The sequence below is a fragment of the Boleophthalmus pectinirostris genome, unplaced genomic scaffold (genome assembly GCF_026225935.1).
Source record: "Boleophthalmus pectinirostris isolate CB_2022bp ecotype Guang Dong unplaced genomic scaffold, ASM2622593v1 HiC_scaffold_13, whole genome shotgun sequence".
Lineage (NCBI taxonomy): Eukaryota > Metazoa > Chordata > Actinopteri > Gobiiformes > Gobiidae > Boleophthalmus > Boleophthalmus pectinirostris.
Genome location: NW_026571036.1, coordinates 9,911,377 through 9,936,855, shown reverse-complemented (window position 1 = coordinate 9,936,855; position 25,479 = coordinate 9,911,377). Strand labels below are relative to the sequence as shown.

General features: G+C 38.3%; 1 protein-coding gene across 1 annotated transcript in view; it reads right to left on the bottom strand.

The window, feature by feature from the left end:
• Positions 1–12,264: 12,264 nt before the first annotated feature.
• The window catches only part of dusp10 (dual specificity phosphatase 10), a 29,797-nt gene continuing 16,582 nt past the window's right edge, over positions 12,265–25,479 (bottom strand). Inside the window, exons 3-4 of the mRNA XM_020929345.2 lie at positions 23,520–23,909; positions 12,265–18,450 (exon numbers count right to left, since the gene is read on the bottom strand). Coding sequence (XP_020785004.1) covers positions 18,185–18,450; positions 23,520–23,909 — 656 coding nt within the window. The 3' untranslated portion in view covers positions 12,265–18,184. The remainder of the gene's footprint in view (positions 18,451–23,519; positions 23,910–25,479) is intronic.

The following is a 25,479-nucleotide window of genomic DNA, read 5'->3' as shown; positions in this document are numbered from 1 at the left end:
TTTATGTGTTTTAAAAAAATATATATATTTATTGTCTGTTCTTCCACATTGTTCTTGAGACACACACTTTATTTGCTGTCTATTTGAATTAGGGCAGACTGGAAACTTGTCTTATTAGTTTAGGGAGCCTACTAGATAACCAGAGCTGAAAGTAGTTTTTTTTTTTTTTTTTTTGCTGGTACAATTACATTTTTGTTTACATCCATTATATATGATTAAGCTATGATTATGTTCATCAGGGGTGAGCTGACTCCTCCATTCTAACGTGAAAGGGGGGATGCTTTGACAATTATAATAAATTTGACAATCAGATATTAGATATTATTTGGATGGTGTTTTTTTTTTTTTTTTTTTTTAAGTAAACTACTCTCATTTAATGTCATATTAAGAGAAAATCAAATTGCTCTGAGGCCTTAGCCATTAGTGATAATGGCAAGACAAATTGTTTGGGGGCCCCTCCTTGTTCGGGGGCCCTAAGTGGCTGCCTACTTTTGCCTAATGATAGCGCTGCCTCTGGATCTATACAGTCGTAAAAGCTAAAAAAAAAAAAAAAATAATAAAAATACATAAATAATAATTATAATATTTGTGACAATTTTTAGCAAAATTGAAACATTTCTATTCAATCTATACTGTAAAAAAGTGTAATTAGTTTAACTTTTTTTTTTAACACTAACCCTTCAGAATAGAATGCCTGGATTATCATTTTTGCCTGTAACATACAGTCTCTGCTTGGAAGACATGTGAGTGGCAAACAGGGAACATTTACATGGAAGTAAAAATCTAAATAATACATCTGGCTTGTACAATTGTTGCATTTGGAAGGTAAAATGAATTTGAAATTAACTCTTTGAATGTTTCAATTTTCTCTTTTTTATTTTTCTATGCCACACTACTTCTCCTTTTTGCAAAATTGTTCTGGTCAAAACAATTTAATGGAATTTCACTAGTATGATAGGTTAACAGTAGTATGTAGTAGTAATAGTAGTATGATGTGTAAATGTAAAAAGTGATTAGCAATCAAATAGGAAATACATGGTCCTACATATATTTATTTATCTATTCAAAAATGTGGAACCTGACAAGCCAGGCTGGCGCCACCTAGTGCCTCCGCTCACTTTCATTTCTCTCCAGTGACTACCTCAGGAATCAGAATACACTAGACGGTTTGCAAGAACCCCAGAAGTTGTAGACGCGCACCGGCCAATCAGCGAAGAGCTGTGAATCTGAACTTGGACACCACTGAACGTTCCAGCACATTACAAACATCTCGATCAAATAGCAGCGACTGGTTAAATAAAGAATGTACCCGCCTATTGTCAAGAGAACAAATCCTAATGCTGCGAGCTCAGATGGTTTCCACGAAGTGAAACCTACGGATGAATCAGGCTAGAACCTGACACCATCAACCGGGATGAAGGGGCATAAATCCTTTTACATTCCTAAATTAAGACCTGTTATAATCAAACTTCAAACTAAAAAGATCTGGAATTCAAAGTTGATCACATCCCCTCATTTCACACAGAGGGGAATTCTCCTGTAAAGATTGTTCTTCTTCCAGCACGTAGTCATTATAGAGCAGGTGATCACATAGTTAATTATAGGACGAGCGGGCGGTATCCTGGAGATTAGAGTACACTTCTTCCACGGGCTCCTTCTGAACGTAGTGTGAGGTAATCCCAAATGACGGAGCTATGCGGATGTGAGCTTTACCTGGAAATCCACTAAGCCAGTGTATTTCATATAGAATTTAATTGAAGAAGTCTCCTGTGGCGTGACTGACCCTGGTTGGAGTTGGAGATGGCATCTTTTCAGCTAAATGTGTCCACACACTTTTTCATGCCAGAACACCAAAAATAAAACTGGGTGAAACTGACACTGCTAATAATTTTAAGTGGCAAAACATGTAAATTGTTTTCAGTAGTTAAATGTGTTATTTCACATAAATTTACATGCATACACAACTAGTGTTAAATTTAAAAAATAGCCTAACTACAGTTTCAAATATTGTCTTCCAATCCAATCTACTTTATTTATGTAGCACATTTCACAAACAGTTTCCAAGGTGCTGCACAAATACATACTAATAACAACAATAATAATACACTGATAAAATAAACGCTCAGATTTAATCATACTAGTCTTAAAATAATACAACCAGTAAAATTAAATTAGAGCAAAATCAAAGAATAGCAATAAATGAATAAAACCAATAAACTACATTAAAATAAATAAAAGGCACTGAGGATCACATGACTCACGCGGTGTTAAAAGCCAGATAGTAAAAATGGGGTTTAAGACTAGACTTAAAACACCACTGTGGGGTGCTGTTCGGATGTGGGGGGCATGTCTTAAAGGTCCTAATATAGGAGCTTTAAGATAAGACTGGTTAAGTCAGAGGTCTCCAACTTGTAGCTTGGGAGCTGCCGGTAGCTTTCCACCCCCTTCCAAATATCTCATCAAGGGATTTCGGATTTATACCATTGCGCTGAATAACAAAACTTTGGTTAATTACATGTGTATTCCAATTGTAAATGTATCACCTTGAAGCCCAACTTTGTGCACTAATAAATGGACAATGGTTTATGTTTTATAGGTGTCTAACTATACTCAAAGTCTTGCCCTCTTTCTTACAATCTTTTCAGTTTCTTGTGGCCACTAAAATGAGTAGCTCTCTGGAATTTTTGATTTGTTAAAGGTAGTTCACCAGAGGAAAAAGATATAAGTCATATTATAATGTTGTTACCTCATCAAAAACAAACTGCGAGTTGTGTTTTGTTTCATTCACACCTTTGAGTAATACTTTATTATTAGTCTGTCTCCTTCTTCAAAGCTCAAAATGCTCTGTCCCACCGTAAAATGTCATCAAGTGGTAATTTTTAAGTTTAACTGTATGTCATATGTTTTTGGTCGTCCCCTTGACAACAGGATGCTGCAACTCAAGGGGCTTTCCGTGAATAAATTGAAATTCTAATATTATGTTAACAGCTGCCTTTTAACTTTTTGTTCTACAGAGATGGTCAATTCCAGGGCTGAAATTATTATTAAGATGTGTGAATGAAACAAAACACAACTCCAGGTATGTTTATGATGAGAAAACAGCATTATAACATTGATCAGAAAATAGAAATTGCATAATATAGGCCCTTTAAAATCATCTTCCCAACCCCAAGTCAGTTCCACTCCCAATGATTTAGACTTCATACTTGGTTGTCCTATAGTTTGGAAAAAGTCCAATTGTTTTCACCTTCATATATCTATACTCCTCTATATCTATATTGCTGTTTAGATAACCTTTATTTAACCTTAATAATCTTGTTATTTATGTACAAAACTGAACACGTATTGTTATTTGCTACCAAGTCAGCGATAAGTTTAGATACTTGCAAAAACGTCGCTCCTCTTTCTGTTACTGTCGCTGTGAGCCTTGTCATTTTTGTCTTAAAATATTCATATTAACCCGCTCTACATGATCCTGGGGTTTTTATTTCAGTTTTTTCTCGATAAATAAATATCTATTCCTAATTGGGAGCTTCATATTCTCTCTTATAACTGCTAACCTTGGTGAGCTCTCATTTAGTCCACTTCTTTCTACAGTCTACGGAAGGAACTTAATTTTGTTCAGCTACTGATAGACCCCCCTGCTCTTCCTGCCCCTCTCTGATTTTCCGTGCACACGTTGGGAAATCCCCTTCGCCAGCTTTGACTCAATGCACTCAAACCCACAGATTATATTACAGTGAGGGGGCGGACACCCAAACAGAAGTGTGGGTCTCCTTCTGCTCATACCAGGTTGAGAACGGATGCCAAGCTCCTGAATAGCTGGTGTAAGTGGTTTGATCATTTACATCTCAGCACAATAACTCTGATGTCTAATGATGTTTAAAAAAAAAAAAAAAAAGTTATAAATAGTTAAAGTGCATTTTGTGACTTTCCTGGCGAAGGTTCCATGGTCTGCTGGTCATGATTGCTTTACTGTACCTGGAATGTTCCACAGTATGACTTTATACTTAAGAGACTCGTAGGTGAAGCAGCCAGGCCAAGTTAAAGGTCAGATCTGTGGTGAGGCAACTCCGCTCACAGTTAGAAATCGTGTTGCTTTTTATAGAAGTCTAATGTGCGAAGTTTAATGGCAGACTGTGGAACATGTAAAATAAAAACAACCACACAGGGAAAAGTAGGTGGCAAACCCTCCGCAGAAAAGTTAAACAATCCACCTTTAATTAAGTCAGCTGGAGGTTGTGTTTTGAAATGTCATATTATCTGAAACAGCTTTGGCCACAATGGTAATTAGCAAACTAGCAAAATAAAAATTGATGTGTGCTGTATTAATACTTTGCAGTTGATCGTCCAATGAGGTTAATTTGATCTTCTGATAATTTATGTTATGAGGTTCTTTTGTCAGACCAAGAGTTTGTTTTCATAACTGACAGTTTTGACTTTGCGTTCTTCCTCAGAGTCCCTTGATGTTGCTGTGATGTGTCCGGTGAGCTGATTTAAACAGGTTTTGGCACTGTCTACTTACCAGTGGAAGCAGGACGACGGCGCCATCTGCAGTCCAACTTCCTCAGGACAATCTCCCAGGTGTGTGAGAGTAAAAAAGCCCCCTCGTCACGGTTTATAGACTTATGGACTGGGACGGAGCAAACATCATTGGGACAAAGGAGAACAAACATCATCGCTGGATTAAAGAGGCAATCGAAATACAGAAACATGCACACGGGACGATAAACCAAGATGAGGGGGCTTTTGTATTCTCACACACCTGGGTACTGTCCTGAGGAAGTGGATCTGCAGATGGTGGACTGCAAAACCTGTATAAATCAGCTGAGCAGACACATCACAGCAACATCACGTGACCACTCTGAGGAAGACCACTAGTGAGCAGTCCAAACTGTCAGGTATGAAAACAAACTCTTGGTTTGAAATAAGACCCTAATAACATAAACCTTGCAGTGCACTGTTCTGTCTGAAGCTCTATTACTCTAGTTAGACTTTAATCTAATCTTTATTTTTACTCAGTCTGACCAGAAAGAGCTGACTTAGTTGGAACTAGAACAGGTGAGCTGATTTGTACTGTTCTACTGTTGTACAACACAATCTCTCTCGGGCCTACCCAAGCCTACATCACCCTAGCCAGGCTGGCACCACCTACTACCTCCGCTCATTCTCATTTCTCTCCAGCGACTAGGTCAGGAATCGGAATACACTAGACGGTTTGCAAGAACCCTGGAAGTTGTAGACCGCGCACTGGCCAATCAGTGAAGAGCTGTGAAGCCATGACGTCAAACTCAAGCGGGTCCCTTTTGTGGAACAGCACAACAGTAAACAAAGCATCGAGATGGATGTAAACGAAGACAGACAAGACATTCTGTGTTGGCAACAATTCCTGAGATTGAGGATTTAAAGCCGGGAGAAAGAGAAAGTTTGGTGAATTTTGTCAAGGGGAAAGAGGTTATTGCCCTTCTTCCTACAGGATTTGGCGCATTACATACGTCACGATCAAATGGCAGGGATTGGTTAAATTAAGAAAGCACCCGCCTACTGTCAAGCAAACGAATCCTAATGCTGCGAAGTCAGACGGTTTCCACAAAGCGAAACCGGCTGATGAATCAGGCTAGCCTCACCCATGCTCCCACACAGTAATTCTCCATAACCCTACAAAAGCATGATACAAAACTGTATAAAACAACTTGCCAAATCTGATGCGCACAAGGAACAACGGGAGGCGAGAGAGCGTTGGTAACATGGTGATTTGAATATATTAAGTGTTGGCAATTAATACTCCTTTAAGATTATTTGAGGTTATTTTGAATTTAATCAGTGTAGTCTTCGTGAATATTTCCTAATCAGATAACGTTATATAACCCGTGTCCTCTTAGGTCAGTGACCACAGTGTCCGGGGCTGTGCTGAGTTTCGCGTGCACAGTTGGAGCAGAAATAAGTGCTCTGCTTTGGTCGTCTCCAGCCCAGGCAGCTCCGGCTCGGGTTTGCTCCTCGTTTGATGTATTTCTGTCAAAAGAGTCGGAGCGGAGCAGCTATGGTTGGTTACTATAGCAGCACATATCAGTTTATCTGTGAGATTTTTACACAAAGCACAAGTCAGTGTCAGCAGCAAACTCCGAGGAGACAATGCTCTGTTTTCTCCTGGGCTTGTGCTGCATTGTTCAGAGTGCACAGTTTATGAAGAAATACTGAGCTATGTGGTAAAGAAAAGGACAGCAGTTTTATTTATACCGTAACATGACATATAATGAGAAGGGACGAACAATGTATCTGTTTCAGTGTCTGACATTCGATACTGTGTAATGTAATGTTTTTTTTGCCCTCCCCTGTTCTCTGAGTGCCCTTTTTGAACAGACTAATAAGTAAAATGGAAATAGAAGAGTGATATATGGCTGTATTTTTGACTGTTTAAAGAAATCGACTAAGGGAGTGTCTAGGAAAAGGAATTATTTATGGACAAAACAGCAAAATAAAAACACCAGGATCGTGTAGGGCGGGTTAATATGAACATTTTAAGACCAAAATGACAAGGCTCGGAGCAGCAATTACAGAGAGAGGGGCGACAATTTTTCAATGTAAAGTAAATTTCAGTGTGAAGTCGATGGCGCTGGAAGTGCCCCCACGTTCACTTCCTATATGGTATTTTCTGATTGACGTTATATTGTTGTTTCCTCATCAAAAACAAACCTGGAGTTGTGTTTTGTTTCATTCACACATGTTTAACACACAAACTCAGCATATTTAAGATTAATTATTCTCTCAAACAGAAAACACTGCCACATTGTGTTTTTAAGCTCCATGCATATTCACTAGAGCAGGGGTCTCCAACCTTTTTCCTCCAGTGAGCTACTTCTACAAAACGAAAATGCCAGAAAGCTACTAGTTTTAGCGGTCACAAGAAATTGAGCATATATAAAAGCCACGGCAAGCCTTAGAGGAGATACAGTTAGATGCCTTTAAAACATAAACCGTTATCCATTTATTAGTGTATAAATAATCAAAATAATACATGTACAATGGTAATAGGCATTTCATTAATCAAATTTTACTTATTCTGCACAATACATGTAATTCAGAAATCCTTTGGTGAGCCACGTGGAAAGGGGTGGAGAACTGCCAGTAGCTCCCGAGCTACAGGTTGGAGGCCCCTGGAGTTATTTGGATGATTTCAACCCTGGAACTGCCAACCTCTACTGAACAAAATGTAACAATTTGCTATCAACTTGAAAATTACCACTACATGACATCACAAGGTGGGACAGAGCATTTTGAGCTTTGGAGATATAGACAGACTGCAGGGTTGCTCAAATGGGGTGGCAACAGCTCAGTTAGTTCGAATTCTGCTTTCGACATAAATATAATTGGTTTAGCAGTCAGATCCACTGCACCACAGGTTGGCGATGTGATTCCAACTCCCACAGATTGATTTTTTATTTTATTTTTCATTTATTTATTTATTTTGCACGTATATAACATAAAAAAGTAGGTGCTGGATGAGGCAAAAAACAACAACAAATGGGCATATATTAAAGCCTTCACCTTATGAATACATTAAAAATTGGACAGTATTATAAAAAAACAAAACATTTACACATTATTGGATTCAATTAATTTGATTTAAACATGGATTAAAATACAATGAAACATCCACAGTTGAATGATTATCAAACATTATCATTTCCTCAAACTCTTTTTAAACGTTTCTGATATGCCGTCACTAACCACGTGATGAATGCTGTTGTTGTGTCCTTGGGCAAGACACTTAACCCTCCTCACCCCCCAGCATCTATGTACATTGGTGTATGAATGTGTATTTGTGATTGGGTGAGTGGTTCCTTGTTGTAAAGCGCTTTGAGTGCCTTGAAGGTGGAAAAGTGCTAAATAAAAATGTGACCAAATATAAAAATGTGACCAAATACAAAATACAAAAATGTGACCAAATATAAAAATGTGAAAATGTGACCAAATACAAAAATGTGACCAAATATAAAAATGTGACCAAATACAAAAAATGTGACCAAATATAAAAATGTGACCAAATACAAAAAATGTGACCAAATACAAAAATGTGGCCAAATATAAAAATGTGACCTATTTCCAAATGTGTCAGTGAAACAAAACACAACTCCAGGTATGTTTTAGAGGAGGTAACAAAGTTCAAACACAACTTAAAGCTCACAAGAGTCAGTTTTGTGTACTATGGGACCTTTAAAATAATATATTTTAGTAAGTAGAGTACCAAAATAACTGCTTTTTGTTGAGATTAGTTTGTTGCTCTACACTGCTTTGTTTTAATACTTAATGAAATGTCCTTGTTTAATATGAAAGCGATAAACAGTTATTTCAGTTTTAGGGTCACTTTTATCTATGTCATAACATGTTTTTCTCCATCCTGTGTCCTAAAATGTGCTTGGACATATGGTGGGGAGTGTGCACGCTGAGTCCTGGCCTGCACCTCCGCCTCCCCGCAAGACGCTGCTCTTTAGAAATTACCCAGCATGCTCGGCGGCACTACCACGCAGCAGATTGGAGAAGATAGCTCTGGTTGTTATCTTTGCAGAGGCAGCAGAGTTTGATATGATCTCTCTTCCTCTCTCTCCCCTCATTGTTCTGCTGCTGTTCGCTCGCCCGTCTCTGCTACAGTCTTTTCTCAGATGGAGCTTTGGGGGCTGTCAGCGCTGGACACCTGCTCCGGGCTGCGTCTCTGTGGAGGGACGTGGGGTGAAGGCCGTGACCTCAGAGCGCCCTGTGTCTGTGGGAAGAAAGGATGAGCTGGTATGAACAGTGGTGGTTCATTCAGTTCTCATGTACAGCGTTTGTAAAATAATGAAAATGAAATTTCAAAATCATTAAATTAAAAGTGCAGACTGTAGACTGTGTATGTACATCAGTGCTCAGTCTCACTTATTTTCTATCATGTCTCTCCTAGGAAGAAGAAAACATTTCGCGTCCTTGTCCTCAGAAGCACTAGCCTGATTCATTGGCCAGTTTCACTTCATTGAAACGTCTGACCTCGCAGTGTTAGAATTCATTTGCTTGACGGTAGGCAGGTTACTATTTAACCAATCACTGCTATTTGGTCATGTGGTATGTAATGTAAGGCTAACTGGTATATTAAGTTTTTCCCAAATCTCATAGGAAGAAGGGCAATAATGTCTTTCCCCTTGATAAAATTCACCAAACATTCTCTTTATTCTGGCTTTAAATCCTTGATCTCGGGAATTGTTGCCAACACAGAATATGGCTCTTCGCTGATGGGCTGGTGCCCGAACCCCCACTTTCAAGGTTTTTGTGAACTGTCGAGTGTATTTTCATTCCTGACTTAGTCATTGGAGAGAAATGAAATTGGGCAGAGGCACCAGGTGGCGCCAGGTTGGCTACAGAACCACTACCAAACTTGGACAAATCGCACCCTTGCTTTCAGTCGCCTACATACGAGAGCAAACATTTTAGTCGTGTCTCCAAAGACACGCACACAGCATGTGTCCGTCCGTATCCTGCACTGCACTCACCTGCGTCATGAGGCGGTCCTCTCCTGTGTCCTCCTTGTCTTTAAAAATTATGTCCATGTTATAGTTCGGCAGTATCAGCTCCTCTGCTATTTGTTATGCCACCTTATATGATGCTAACAGAGCTTGCTGGATTACTAAACTTGCGTTCACAAAGCGGGATGATTGTTGACAATATTTGTCACGTTTTCACTGAAAAAATGCCGCAATGCTGAACTTTTGTGCCGCATACGGACTGAACCAAGACTGAACCAGGACTAAACTAGGACTTAACCAGGTCTAAACCAGGACTGAACCAGGACTGAACCAGGACTGAGTGTCGGGACGGACCCAGAGGTGCACCCGCGTAGACTGTCGGCTGATCAGGACTGAGACCAGGATCAGACCAGGACTGAGACCGAGACTGAGACTGAGACTGGACTTTTAAGCCTGGGCAATTATTTTTTCTATGGGGCCACATGAGAAATTGAACATATTGTGGCTGGCCGGGCCAAAATGCTTAACTCAATTCTGCATAATATTAATTGTATTTCTTTATTTAAAAAAGCAGTAAATAGCATTGATTTGACAAGCTGGTAAGATTAGTAAGAATATATGTTATGAGGTTGCCTTACAAAAAAAAATCTCTAAAACAAAATCAATGCAGCTTTAGTCCATGCATGAGATAAAAGTATAAAATATGTTTATTTTGTAATTCCAAATTATCTTAAATGGGCCAGTCAACCAAAGGGTCGTTTGTGGCCCAGGAGCTGTACAATGCCCAGGTCTGTTTTATTCTTACATAGAAATAACTTTAACAAGGTGATTTAGTAATATAAAACAGTAACAATAGTATATTTTGCAAACAGAATTAAAGAAACACAAGTAAGATAACACTGGTTTTAGTCTTATGACCCCACTGCCTACTTTTTTGCTACTGACTCCCCCCTCGATAACCCCTCCCCGGCCCCTCCCTGCCCCGTGATGATGTTACAATGTCCACAGTCTGAGCGCTCTCCTCTTCTCCTCTTTCCCTAATACGTCCATGTATGAAGCTCGGAGCAGAGCCGGTCTATTCCTGTCCCCCAGCCCGCATGCACACTGCTGATAGGAGCTAGAGCGTGGATATGACCTACCACTCATCACTCCCAATTAGAAACAACACTAAACGCTGCTATTCCGGGCCCGCTCCAATGGGGGAGATCATGACCCTTCATAACAGACTATCCCCAGACACTGAAGTGAAGAGTAAATATAGTCCCCAAACACGTGTAGGACACAGAGCGGATTGCTGGGCTGTATGTGTTAAGTTTGTATGTAGGAGACTGGAGGGGCGGCTGGGGTTAGGATATGACAGACAACAACAGAAAGTTATGTTTACAGATTTTTTTTACAGTTACGACATCACCAGCGCATCTTTTGCAAATGGTTTGTCTGTAATGTATTAAACTTAAAACTCTGTCCTCCTTGCATTTATTATATACAGTTACAGGTATTTTTTTGCTTAAAGTGTCTTAAAAAACATGTATTCTTACTGTCAGCAGGCTCGTCTCTCCACAGATATGTCTTGTAACTTTTCCATGTGGCATTACCTGCTTCTACCCATGGGCATGAATCATTTTATTGTTCCTGTACAGTGAAATATTCAAGGCAAAGCTATAACATCTCCATGGAGACAAACAGGTGGCAGACTTTCTACCAATAATGTGACTCTAGAAGAATTGTATTATATTGTAACTTATACTTAAACTTACTTGCCCGGAAATGTATTGTATTGTATTAAAATGCTGTTCTGGTGAAGTAGAGGTATTTAATTGTCATATTTACAAATCTAATCAACTTGAGGTTGAGTTGATTTCAAGAAAACGCCCCAAACTCTGGAGCGCTCTGCCTGTCCACATCCGAACAGCCCCACAGGGGAGAGTTTTCAGTGTCGTCTTAAAACCCACTTTTATTCTCTGGCTTTTAATATCTCATGAGTTGTGTGGTACTCTGTGACTTTTATTTATTTATTTATTTTATTTATAATTTTTTATTTATTTATTTATTTTAGTACTGCTTTTAATTATTTATTTTATTATTTTTGTTAATAGATTTAATGATTATTATTTTATTTATTTATTCTATTAGTTTCCTCATGGTGCAAACATAATTTTTTATTATATATTTTTTTTTAAATATTAAATATTTTACATTGCTATGTAAAGCACTTTGGAAACTGTCTTGTTTATAAAATGTGCTATACAAATAAAGTTGGATTAGACTGGATAAAGTTGGCATTACAGGTGCACTTTTGAATTTTTCCAGTGAGGGTCCAGCACCTGGTTTGTCTCTTGGAGATATTATTACTTTGTATGGAATTTTCCAAAGTATGACATTAGATTTATCACTGCTATGTTCACATGCATGCTGAAATCTGACATTTAAGATTATATAATGAAATGCAAACCACAAAATCAGATGTGAGTAATCAAAGGGACCATGATGAAAAGAAATGTAACTTTAATAGTCTTATAACTCCAAAAGTGTGTGCATGTAACCACAGCCAGTGTTACATTTATTGAGTTTCTGGGGTTGAAAATGTTTACTGTGAAGTTTCCTGGCCTGGCATCATCTGCTAACCTCTCTATTGAGATAAGTAGTGGACACTCCATCAGAAAAATTACATAATGCACCTTTAATCTAAATGTATTTCACCACTGCTCACGCTCAACAACCATCACAAATGTATCACTGAAACAGGAAGAAAAAACAGATCTGGAGACCAACCCAAACTTGAAGCCTGTTTATTTCAAAGCTCACAAGTTGAAGTTACAAAAGTACAGTGCTTCGTTTTGGCAACATTTGGAGGAGTAGAAGTAGAAGTAGTTGTAGAAGGAGAAGAGACGCCAGTCCTTTTCCAGGGTTCTCTTTTGAGCATTCATGCAAAAAGGTGTGGGAGAAGGCCTCCGATATAATAGCACCTTTTGTGGAAAAAATAAATCCTTTTGTCCATATAGTCAGTGCAAAAATAGTCAACAATATTATATGCATACAAAGAAAATAGAATATATGCTTACTGTGTTACTTTGACCTCTGCAATTTGGGTTATTACTGCAGAAATCCATAATGAGAATTGTGCATGTTTCGGATGATAAAAAGATTAGATAATATTCAAATGGCATAAAACCAGTTCTACATACAGATTTTAAATTATAGTTATGTAAGTTTTAGCCCAAAGTTACGACTTACAGGCTCTAAAACAGTTAATCCAAATGGCATGACAGGTATTATTCCCAATGGTATAATTCAGCTCAATATTGTGTTATTTTATCCCTATTTTTTGCTCTAGTTTAACAGTTCTGACTCAACCTTGATAGTTTTATTTCTGTCCATTGCACATTTGGTTTTTGTTGTTGGCAAGTAAGCCTGCAAGTCAAAACTCAGGTCAAAGTTAAAGCACAACTTTTTAACAGAATATGTATCAGTTTTTTAGTAATTTTCTCTGACATTTGTACATTTTTTTTCAAAATCTCTGCACAAAACCCCAAATATTTCACAGCAGTAATAGATCCAGCAGTGCAGTAATGGCCGGTGACCCTCATAGGCCAAAAGCACACGAACCTGCCTCCAGTCCTATACAAGACAACATTGTTAGACCTTTACAGAGAAACCCATTGACCACACACAATTTCTTATTTTAAAACACAGCCTCTTTTCTGTCTTTTGTCACCGAACAAATGTTAATCACAACCTACAAATGTGCATGAATATTGTGGAGCACCAGGTGAGACAGCAAGATAAACAGCAAGAACTAAACACGACATTAGCACTTTGAAATTCAAAAGAGCAAACTGCAAAAAATCATTCTTCTATAACGAAACAGTCACATGGTATCAAGAAAAGAGCCTGCTATATTTGAATTGCATAGCGAGGAGTTGCACTGAATGGATAAACTAAGTACACGTTTTTACCTGTGTTCAAAGCTCCCATAGTTAACATTTTCGGGAGCCTTTAAAGGTTCGGTATTGGATTTTTAAAACTTAAAAACACGTGAAAACATTTGAAATAGTTTGCAGCAGTCCAACCTCACGTTTCTATTGCCTTCCTAGCATCTTTTATTCACCACCTTTCAGATGTACAGATGCAGTACTGGCCTCTGTAATGCTACCAACAACTAGCAAGCTAACAGCGCACCACATGTACTTCCCCGGTCATTATAATTAGATGGATTATGACTTCGTAAACTAAAATATACTGAATACTTTTAAGGTGAATGTATTGTTAATCAGCACCAGTGATTTTAGTTCCATCTAGAATACTTGGATAAGGTGTGTAATGCCCTCTGCTGGCCACAGTTGGGACTGAAACCTTTTGAAAGTACAAATTAGCAGCGTGGCTATATTGTCAACATACTTACGGGGAGATAAGTGTTTTGTAGCGAAAGGAAGGATGATCATAATGAATCCTATGTTCTGAGTTTTGAATTGGAGTCAGTTTCTTATATTGACTGTTTATAGGGGTGTAATGGTACATGTATTCATGCTGAACTGTTTTGGTACAGGACATTCGGTTTGGTGCAGGGCGGTGCACGAGTGAGTTTGCGCAGTTTCTGTGTGTTTACATTCAGCCACTACATGAGCAGCTACACAGAAGGCTTGGCTCTTTAATATTTACTAGGGAATTCGTCTGTGATTGGGACAGTGTTTCCCGCAGAGCTTTATAGTTAGGGTGTCCGCTTTGACAACAATTGTCCCTCGCCTTGACTACATCCCTCCGAACCACGTGAATCCTCGCAAATCTATGTTGGTCGCGTCCTGGTCCTCGCTTTTCACCTTTTGCCCCCACCCCTCCCATACCCGCGACCTCTGTCCCGAGTGAAAGTGTATTTTCAGCCTCTGGGGACGTTGTAACTGCAGCAGATTTGCACTTACTGCAGACAATGTGGACAAGTTGGTTTTTCTGGCCAAAAATATGAAGATTGAGTAAAACTTCATGCTGGAACTGTTAGTGCAGCACTTTACTTATTGAAAAGTTTTGTTGACTGTTTACAAGGAATTTATTTTGTATAATACTTCACACATTTGTTGCTTATCTGACAATATTTTATTTAACTTATTAGTATTACCAAGCAGCACTTTGCATTTATTTTATTGTCCGTTTGTATAATGTTAAAATAAATTGTTACTTTAATAAAAACACAAATAAACAACAAGTAAATGGTTTTGCATTTTGTTCACATACTGTACCGAAAATTAACCGAATCGTGACCTCAAAACCTAGGTACGTACTAAACCGTGATTTTTGTGTACCGTTACACCCCTAATGTTTAACTTTTATCTTTCAGAAGGAAATAATCTCATAAAGGATTACTCAAAATTAAAAACTAAATTATCTTGGTAAATCTTAAAAAATGTGATTCAGTATAACAATTTTATCTTAATTCTTCTATTCTTCTTATTCGTCTTACATTTTAATGACATGCCAAACCATAGTGCATGTCTTCTAGACTTGATTTGTAATTCTCGGTCGAGCTTCAAACGCACCATGGGACCAGCGTTGCATAATGGACACTGTACCTCCGGGCTTTCTGGCAGCTTCCCATGCCTAGCTCAGCAAATCACTTACTAACCGCGCGGCTACATTAAATGCTCTTTAATTTCTGCATTCTACTCAGGGTTGGTCACGGTCTCTGTATCTGTAGAGTGACTCGATAGTGCCATAGAATTCAGAGCGCTGGATAGAGGCACTAGCAGCATGTGGCAGCACCAAATACAAGAAAAACACAACAGAATAATAATGATCAGGTGGGTGGAAAAACTAAAGCTGCACTGTGTAACTTTTTCACTGGGGGGTCTGTCACCTTCTGATTTCTATGGATATGTCATCGCTCTGCCTGGAATGCTCCACAGTGAGAAATTAAATAGCTCTACCTTTACATTTATTCAATTACAGGTGGTTTTACTGCTCAAAAATGCCAAAAAACAAAACAAAAACAGGCATTCTGACAGCGAGTGAGGTCGCCACTTCACAGATCTGACCTGTAACTTGGTCTGGTTTGGTCTCCATGAAGATAGAAAGGTTTAATCTCACTGTGAAACTTTCCAGATGAAGCGATAACATTTCCATTAAAAAAGCTTTTGACGAACTATCCGCCAGAAAAGTTACTCAATACACCTTTAAGCTAAACTTGGGGACTTATGAATTATATTTTGAGTCAACAGTGTAAAAAAATAAGCAACTTTTTGTCCAAATTATAGGTTACTCTGTCAGTGAAATATAATGAACTAAACTGTTTTGTTTGACTTAGCTTAGCATTAGCATACTTAGCATTAGCATTTCGGGCATTGAGCTAATAAAGAGATAGCATTAGAATTTGTATTTACGCGCGATTTTGCGAGAAAAAAGGAAACAAAATAAAAATTACACCATGAAAACAAATAAAGAATTGATAGCCCTGCTAAAAATATCCATAATTCAAAGCGTAGCCTGCTTTCGTTTGCTAACAGCCATGCATAGTAAAGCTTGTATGGCTGTATGGTTGTGTGTTTACGCTATATGTGCTATTGCTAAATGTGTTTGTAATATCTGTAAGAACTGGCAAAAACAGTAAAGCATCCATGGGTAAAAAAAAAAGATGTCATTGCCTAAATTTTGTGAATAAAATTAGATAAAAATCAAAACAGTTGACAAAGCATAAGCTGCGAGAAAGTGTTTTGTATTATGGATAAAACAAGCTAACAGTAAGACGCCTTCAAAGCTTGCATTTAAACCTGTTATGCAATCTTTTATCATTTTTATTCAAATTAATACAGAAACTAAAGGGAATGTACTGTCTATTTTTGTCTACCTAGATAAAAAAAAAAAAAAGTCTTCTGTATTTTGTATTTAACACAATCTTTAATGCTACATGCAACCTGACAAGAAAAAAAAAGATTAAAATTTTGCTCTTAGAATCAAAATTAAAGTGCCTGTAACAGTCTGAATTTACTAAAACATTGTTAAGTTTGTTATATTTAAGATTTTACCAAATGAAAATGTAAAAATTGCCCAGTTTCACATTTTTTAGGTTTAAAATTGTACTTCCTGGTTAAAAATCATGACATTACGCTAGGGAATTTCGTAACTGTTACCTAGCAACAAGGCCATAACTCCTCTAATTTACACAGAAATTATTATTTGACAGATCCTTTGCACTGTTTCAGTCCAATCTACACGCTGAAATAAAGATTATTAAGTACTTTTAAATCTTCATTATTTGGATTATAACGAGAGAAAAGTAGCATATTCACAATTTTGTTGGCCTACATAAAATATCATACTGTGGGATGCATATCGTGAAAATTTTGTATCGAGAGAATTGTTACATCCCTAAAATACACTAAAAAAAAAGTTTCTTGAGTGTAAATTGTGCCGAACATTTGGGCAAAATCCTCCCTTGTGTGAGAACTCTCAAAAATACACATATTTTTCAACTTTTCTTCACAAATTGCTTCTTAAACTGTGTAAAACTACAATTTTTATTTACAACAGGTATCATCCCATCAAAAAGTCATTTGAGAATCATAGAAACCTGTTATACGCACTTTATAATTCAATTTATTAAAACAGATTTAAATGCAAGTTATGAAAGCAGCCTTTAACCCACCGATTCCCCCCAAAACGACTCCAACAACCAAACATGTCACCAGCAAAACGCCGGCCATCTTGTGTAAATGTTACCAATATATACAGATATATGTTGCATTCCACTCTTTTAAAATTATTGCACAGTAAAAGCCACAATTCGGGCTGGTCGACCCCATAGACCCCTGTATAAAAATAGAGCAACATACACACGTCAGATATTAAGTACTCATATATATTTTTTGTTTTTAGACAGGCACTGCCATGGCCGCCCTAGTTCTGACTCTCCAGAAAGAGTTTTTTGTGTCAGTGTAATTGCCCTTTGAAATCTTTTGGCAAATGTTTTTCTCCTCCATTTTCTTGAGCCACTTCGTCCTCCTTTGGGTTATCTGCAAAGTCTTGAATGTGACTATTTTATTTTTTTTGTATGGGGGCCTTTTTTTTTTTTTACATTATAGGTTGCGTTCATGTGACGTCGTGACATTCTAAAAATCTTGTTTTTGTTGAATTCTGAATATTTGCTTTCAAAATGTAAATGGTTTAAGGTTAAAATCTCAAATTTCTAGATCTTCTGCACATGAAACATAAAGTTAAATGTATTTTTGTAGCCTAACACACTCTGTAACTTATCTGGAAGGGGTCCACCATCTTTTTGTCTCCATGGATACATTATCAATTGGCCTGCTATGTTCCACAGTATGGCATTAAATGATTTAATTTACCAAAGCATCCTGAAAAACACGCATACCACATTGTAGCATCAACTGTCCATAGCTCTGACCTGTAACTTGGTCTGGTAATGTCATTTGCTTGTGTCCATGGAGATACGTTTAAAGCCAACAGGAACATTTCAAACCAAGCAATAATATTTGGACCCTCTATCTGAAAAGTTACATTATGCTCCTTTAAATGTATTGTTTTATCCCTAGCATTCAAAAGCGCACAGATGTGATTATACGCCGTAGAAAAATATAAAAATATAAACATTTGTACATTTTTGTTTTGGATGTTTATTTTAAAAACAGCCCAAACATTATTCTGACTTTTCCCTTCCAAATCTCCAGCACATGAACGCAACCTCATTTTTAAACAATCGTCTCTACGCCCATTAGCTTTGGCGCTAGGATCCGCGGAGTGATGCCGTTGTTGAGGTCCTCTTCGAACTCCAGCAGTTGGCCCATGAAGTTGAGGTTGGGCGAGATGATGGGACGGCGCGTCTTGACATACTTGTAGGCGTCCGTCATGGTCATCCAGGTGTGCTTCATCAGGTACGCGATGACGATGGTGGCCGACCGTGACACGCCCGCCTGGCAGTGGATCAGGAGGCCCATGCCCGCCTGCTGGGCTTCTTCTGTAATGGTAGAGAAAAGGGAAATATATGAGTCATTCAGTGTCCTACACGGATGGAAAATGTACAGATCTATGTACACTTCCAGTCAAAAGTTTGGACACACCTTCCCATTCAATCCTTCTTTTCTATGTTTACTAAGTTCTACATTCAGAAGACATCAAATACATAAAAAAAAAAAGTTAAAAAAGTTAACCACTTAACACTGGGCGTCAGAAATATGTGACAAACCGCTTGGATCAAGATACAAGCTGAGATAGCGGCTGCATTCCCCCAGTGCCGGTTAGTGCTTGCCAAAGTTTCCTAGGAAGGTATTGTGTATGCACTAACCGGTACTGGGGGAATGCAGCCGAGATACCCAAACATACTCAAATTTCTATTTACTTTTTTGCTATAGTCAAATCAATCTCTACTTCATTTACCATCTACTTAGAGGAATAAACATACACAAAACATTTCTTATATACATCTATATAAATTCAGGTGTTAAGGGGTAAAACAACTCAACTTTTTTCCTTTACTAAATAATTCCATATATCTTACTTAGAATATCTGATGAAATGTAAAATGTAGATGGTGCTATTTAAACATAGCCTGCTTCATCAGCTGGTTTCACTTCATGGAAACCGTCTGACCTCACAGCATTAGGATTCTTTCGCTCGACAGTAGGCAGGTACTTTTTTTATTTAACCAATCGCTGCTATTTGGTCGTGATGTATGTAATGCGTCACTAGCAGGGCTAACTGGTGTATTAAGCTTTTCCCAAATCCTGTAGGAAGAAGGGTAAAACATAGAGAATGTTGATAAAATTCACTAAACATTCTCTATGTTCTGGCTTTAAATCCTCGATCTCCGGAATCGTTGCCAACACAAAATGTATGACCACAAAAGAGACACAGATAGGCACTTGAGTTTGATGTCATGGCTTCACAGCTCTTCGCTGATTGGCCGGTGCGCAGTCTACAACTTCTGGGGTTCTTGCAAACTGTGTAGTGTATTCTGATTCCTGACCTTGTCACTAGAGAGAAATGAAATTGAGCGGAGGTACTAGGTGACGCCAGCCTGGCTAATTTCAACATCCATGACTAGTCAAAGGTTTGGACACACTCTTTCAATCAATTTTCTTTTTTTTTTTTTCAAACGTTATTTCACTTTTTTTCCTTTGCTACATAATTCCATATACCTTACTTCATGTATTTGACTTCCTTTGTATGCATTTCAAAGGTAGAAAGTAATAAACATATTGAAAAAAAAAACATTGAACGAGATGAGTCCAGACTGTTGACTGATAGTGTATATGTATATGTGAATCATTAACGTTACACATTTGAATCTAAAATGTGTGTGTGTGTGTTTTTTTTTTTGTAACAGTATTATAGAGTAAGTAGACTAAGTAGAGGTACACCTGATTTTTACAAAAAATAGACTTCTTATGGATTCTTTCCGCAAGCCCACACCTCACCCGGACCTGCTCTGACACTCCTCTGAGGTCAGTGTGCTTTGACTATAATGAGTCTAAGTCCAGCGGGATGTGCACGAGTCCACTGACACAAAAACACTAAAGCAGAACTATTCCCAAAAACTATTCTGAAAACAAACCGCAATAAATAGATAGCAGATAGAATTCTTTAGTAGTTCGTGTGTATTTATAATGAGTCATAGAAGTGATTCATTCAACCCTGTACAACTCATATTTTATCGTAATAGTACAAAAAGTAAAAAACGATAAATAGTGACTCAGAGAAAATATTTCTCCATCTGCTATGTATTGAACGATAATGTATTGATCAATATTGTATTTATCGTGACAGACCTACTGGACTTATTTACTTTTTATAATTAGATGCAGACAGTACACAGTGGTCTAATTTTGACCTTAAGAACTGCTTTTAGAATATAACATGTCTGTACTGTGACAAAACAGATTTTACTTTTGGTACAATTTGGTAAAATGGTACACTTTAGAGATTTGTTGGGATTGTTCCACAGTATGGCATTAAAGTTATTCCACTTCCTTGTATGAGATTACTAGTGTTTTTATTGTCTTGGAAAATCATGCATTTTTACTCTCAGCTGGGTCGCCTCTCAGCAGATCTGACCTGTAACTTGGCCTTTTGGCTTCACAGAGAGAGATAAGCTTAATGCCATACGATGGGACATTTCAGGCAAAGCAATAAGAATCTGTGTATCATTCATTCATTCGTTTTTCAATATAAAAACAAAAAATCTGGTGTTTTTTTCATTATTTGTCTCCAAAACCAAAATGAAAAAACAGGTCATGATTTTTTTTTTTTCTTTTTCAGTTTTACATTTTGTGTTTAAATGAATAATGGTAAAAAAAAAATGGATAATGGCCATTTCTCGTTCACGTGACTTTAACTGCTGGACTTTTGCACCACATACAGACTGAACCAGGACTAAACCAGGTCCGGGACCAGACCGGAACCAGACCGGGACTGAGACCAGGACTTAGACCGGGACCAGACCAGGACTGAGACTAGGAATGAGAGCAGGACCAGACAGGGACTGAGACCTGGAGTGAGACCTGGAGTGAGACCTGGAGAGAGACCGGGACTGAGACCGGGACTGAGACTGGGATTGAGACTGGGGCTGAGACCAGGACTGAGACTGGGACCAGAGCAGGACTGAAAATGGTTTAGTCCTATTTTAGACCTTATTCAGTCATGGTTCAATCCGAATGCAGCACAAAACTCCGGCATCGCAGTCACGAAAGTCACAAAAGTCACGGAAGTCACGGAAATGGGAAACGTTATCCGTTTTTTCCGTTATTCATTTAAACACAAAATCGAAAACTGAAAAAACGAATCGTTACCTGTTTTTTTCATTTTGGTTTTGGAGACAAATAAAGAAGAAAACTGTTTTTTTTTTCGTTTTCTTATTGCTGGTTTTATATTGAAAAACAAATGAACGAATGACACACTGATATAAGATAATAAGATTGCCATGAAGACGAGACGGTTGCGGACCCTGCCCCTGAAGAGTTACATAGCGCACCCTTAATATACACATCCATTTTCTGTTGGAGGGAACGCCACGTTGTCTCCATGGAGATCTTAATGCTTTTCCTGAGTAAATCCATTAAACTTGAACTTGGGATTGTGTAACAGTGAGGTGTGAACACTATGCCACTGTAAGAAACCACTGTTACAGCTTTTAAAACCTCATTTCATTATTGACGTGGGTAAATAGTCCAATTTTGCTCAGATCTATTAAATTAAAGACCAATTTTCCTATTCATTATAATCAGGACAACCTAGTTTTCGTAATATCCTTAGCGACTGTTCAGTGGCTCAGTGGTGAATTTGAGTTTACTGGTTTCCCTGGAGATGAATGAATGAAAATTGTATTTGAACGTGGCCTATTACTTTGGCTTGAGAATGAGTCACCGCTGTTTTCAAGGTCCTTACCCAGATCATACTCAGAGAAGCAGCTCTAATCAAACGCACACGACGCATTTATTTACTCAGAATTAGCCAAGTTGTGAGAACCGTGGTGTTATCTTAGGTCAGGGGTGTCTTATTTCTTTTACATTTTTTTGGGTTTCCACAGTGACTCATTTTGAACCCGTGTAAGTTTCTAAATAAGGAGACGATATACGAGTGCGCTCACTGAACTATCGTTTTGTTTGTGGTGAGCAACTGTGATTAAATTAACTGTGGTATAAATATTGTGTCATTTTAAACCCTCTGCCCTCGTCTTTTCATATAGGCGCATGAGAAAAAAGTGGGCATTGAGCAACCGTCATTTAGAAAAAAAAAAAAAGAAGAAAATAAAAAAGGGCAATGTTAGTCTGTCTACATTTCCAAAGCTCAAAATGCTCTGTTCCAAGTTCTGTTTTCAAGTTAACAACTAACTTTTACCTTTTGTTCAGTAGAAATTGGCCATTTTCGAAGCCTGAAATCAACCACATGATTCTACTGAAGGTGTATGGAGTTTAAAAACACAGTGGAGGATTCCTTGTATTACCACATGACATCACAAAGTGGAACAGAGTGTATTTTGAGAGAAGAACTCAGCCTGAATATGCACGGTTTGTGTGTTAAACATGTGACTGAAACAAAACACAACTCCAGGTATTTTTGTGATGAGGAAACAACCTTATAACGAGGGATGGGCATTCGATAAAATTTTCTTAACGATCGATTAATTTGTTTTGATTAATCTTTAACGTTTTTATATTAAAATGATCATCATTATTATTACTATTACTAATCTGCATAAATAAACTCAACTTTACAACATATAAACCAAAACCACGATAGAGCCACATCAGCCCGTTTGAGATTATAATGTGTTTAATGCAGCTTTGAGCACGTTTGTTTACGGTTTACAGAAATGAAACTTAAAACCACCTGGCTAATTTGCATAAACTATAAGCGCTGAAAAAAACAGCTCTTTCCTGGTGTGCTGTTGTGGTTCAGCTTCTGTCGGACTAAAGGACACGACTCAGTGGAATATGAGTGTTCTCTCTATGATCATGGTGAGTCTGTTCTGTGTGTGTGTCACGTTGGAGATGGTTCATGTTTTCAGAGATTGGACGTGTGCAGGTTTAGCGCAGCTCTTTATTTAACATCATTTCACTTTATTTATGTTGGTCACTTTATTTATTTTGGCTTCTGTTGTGATGAAAAGACTGAAAAGTGTTTTGGACGCAAGTGCACTCAACTTTATGTTGCAGTGACCGGGATACTGTGTGTACATGTACCATGACAAAACCGGGATACTCAAAAAACCCGATCATACCCGGGACACTGATGTGCTGTAAACACACTCACTGAATGGTACAGTGATCTCCACGGAGGTGCCAGAGCTGAAACGTGGGAAAGTGAGGCCGCAACTCCAGTGTTTGTGCTGTCAGACGCAGCCTCGTCTCCTTACACTACGCACAGCAACCTACATTCAGTTTGTTGATTTTGAATGTGATCAACGAAATTCTTAATGATCAGTTACTGAAGCATCAGTAATTGATCATGCCCATCCCTCGTTATAACATAAAAATAGTGTAAAATGGGTCCTTTAATTACTTCACAAATAGTGTATCTTCTCCATACCTATGAACTCGAAGGCCTCCTCGAAGTACTGGCGCAGGTTCTGCTTGTTGCTGTCGGTGGCGGGCAGGCGCTTGTAGACAAAGAGCCCTGTGTCGTAGTGGTACAGGGGCAGGTGGGTGGTCACGTTCAGGATGTAGCCCACGTTTAGCCTCTGGAGCAGCCGCAGGTCCTGGGCGTCCTGCTCGTTTCCCAGGTACAGGGAGGGCAGGATGGGGGTGAGCTCGGCGTTCTCGAAGTCCGGCGTGGAGGGCAGGGCCAGGGGCAGGGAGTGAGGTAGCGCCCCCGTCAGGCCCGTGGAGGAGGAGGAGGCACACGGGTCCAGGCCGTCATGCAGGTGCAGGGAGTGCTCACACAGGTCCTCGTGGCTCATCCGGAAACAGCTCAGGCCCCCTGGGAAAAGACGCGAAAAAGCAAAGGTTGGATAAATGAATAGAGGTGGATTTGGAGCATATTCAGCATGAAACGTTCCCTCTCATTCTGATATAAGTTGGTATCTTTCTTAAACTTCCTTTCACACATGTTTGAGTAACCCTTTCTGATTATTAATCTTGTTTACATCACAAAAGTTTAAAATGCTCTGTTCCAGACAAGAACACAGCGTAAATATGCAGAGTTTGTGTGTTAAACGTGTGAATTAAAAAAAACAAACAAAACAACTCCAGGTAGGGCTGGGCGATATGGAGCAAAAAATACATCTCGATATATTTTTGCTATATTTCGATATACGATATACATCTCGATATCTGTACAGGAAAAATAACCCCTGAAAAATTACTGCAAAAACAAATATGCCAAATTCCACAAGGTATTTTTTTACTGAAGTGCAAAGAGGCAGTTCAGGGAGGAACAAAGTGCTTCTGCAACATCAAAAAAAAAAATCTGTGTATACAAAAATTATAATTTAACTGTTAAATAAAGGAAGAAATAAAATATATTTCCTTCTTTTCATTCAAAAATAAAACAACTCAACTCGTTCATCCATACTATAACTAGAACCATGAGCTCCTTTAGCAGAGGAAGCTCGGGAGGTTCCTTATTTTAATAAATCCATGTTCCTCACCAGCGTAGGAGCTATGAGGTCTCCCACAATCCACTGCGCAGATCAAACTGAACGTTTCCAAACACTATTGTACAATTTACACTGCAGTAGGTTATTAATTAAAATCTTCTGCATAAATAAACTTTACATTACTACAACATTATAAGCCAAAACCACTACAGAGCCACATCAGCCTGTCTGTGTTTAATGCAGCTTTGCGCACATTTGTTTACATTTTACAGAAACAAAACTTAAAAGCACATGGATAATTTGCAACTGTAAGTGCTGTCAGACTAAAGGACACGACTCAGTGGAATATGTGTGTTCTTTATGTGATAGAGGATGTGCTGCTGATGGTTTTGTCTGTAAAGGTGGAAGAGGTTTGTGGTGCTAGAAGCTTTGATTGGCAGCAACTTTCGGCACTCACGGCAGTCGACACCTGCAGTTCATAGCAAGGAGGCGAGGGCGTGTGGGGACGAGCACAGAGAAGGCAAACAAGCAAAGCGGCGAAATCAAAATTAAATATAAGCATTATATCGATAAATACAATATGTCAGAATCCATTTCGAGTTTAAAAAATGTCTTGTTATATTTTAAATATTGAGATATGGCCCTTAACTCCAGGTATGTTTGTGATGAAGAAACAACATTATAAGATTGAGCAGAAGAAAGCATTATATGGGCCCTTTTAAAGTCTCACTGTATTGATGACCAGTCTGGGGCAGTACACTACAAATACGGTTGGTGAAAAAAGTTTGGACACCCCTGCTCTAAAAAAATTTTACCGTATATTTCGGATAATAAGTTGCACTTTTTTTCATGGTTTGGGTGGTCCTGCGACTTATACTCCGGTGCGATTTATATATTAAAATTATCAGACTGACAGCCGCAAGAGGGTGCTAGTCTTGTATGTCAGAATGT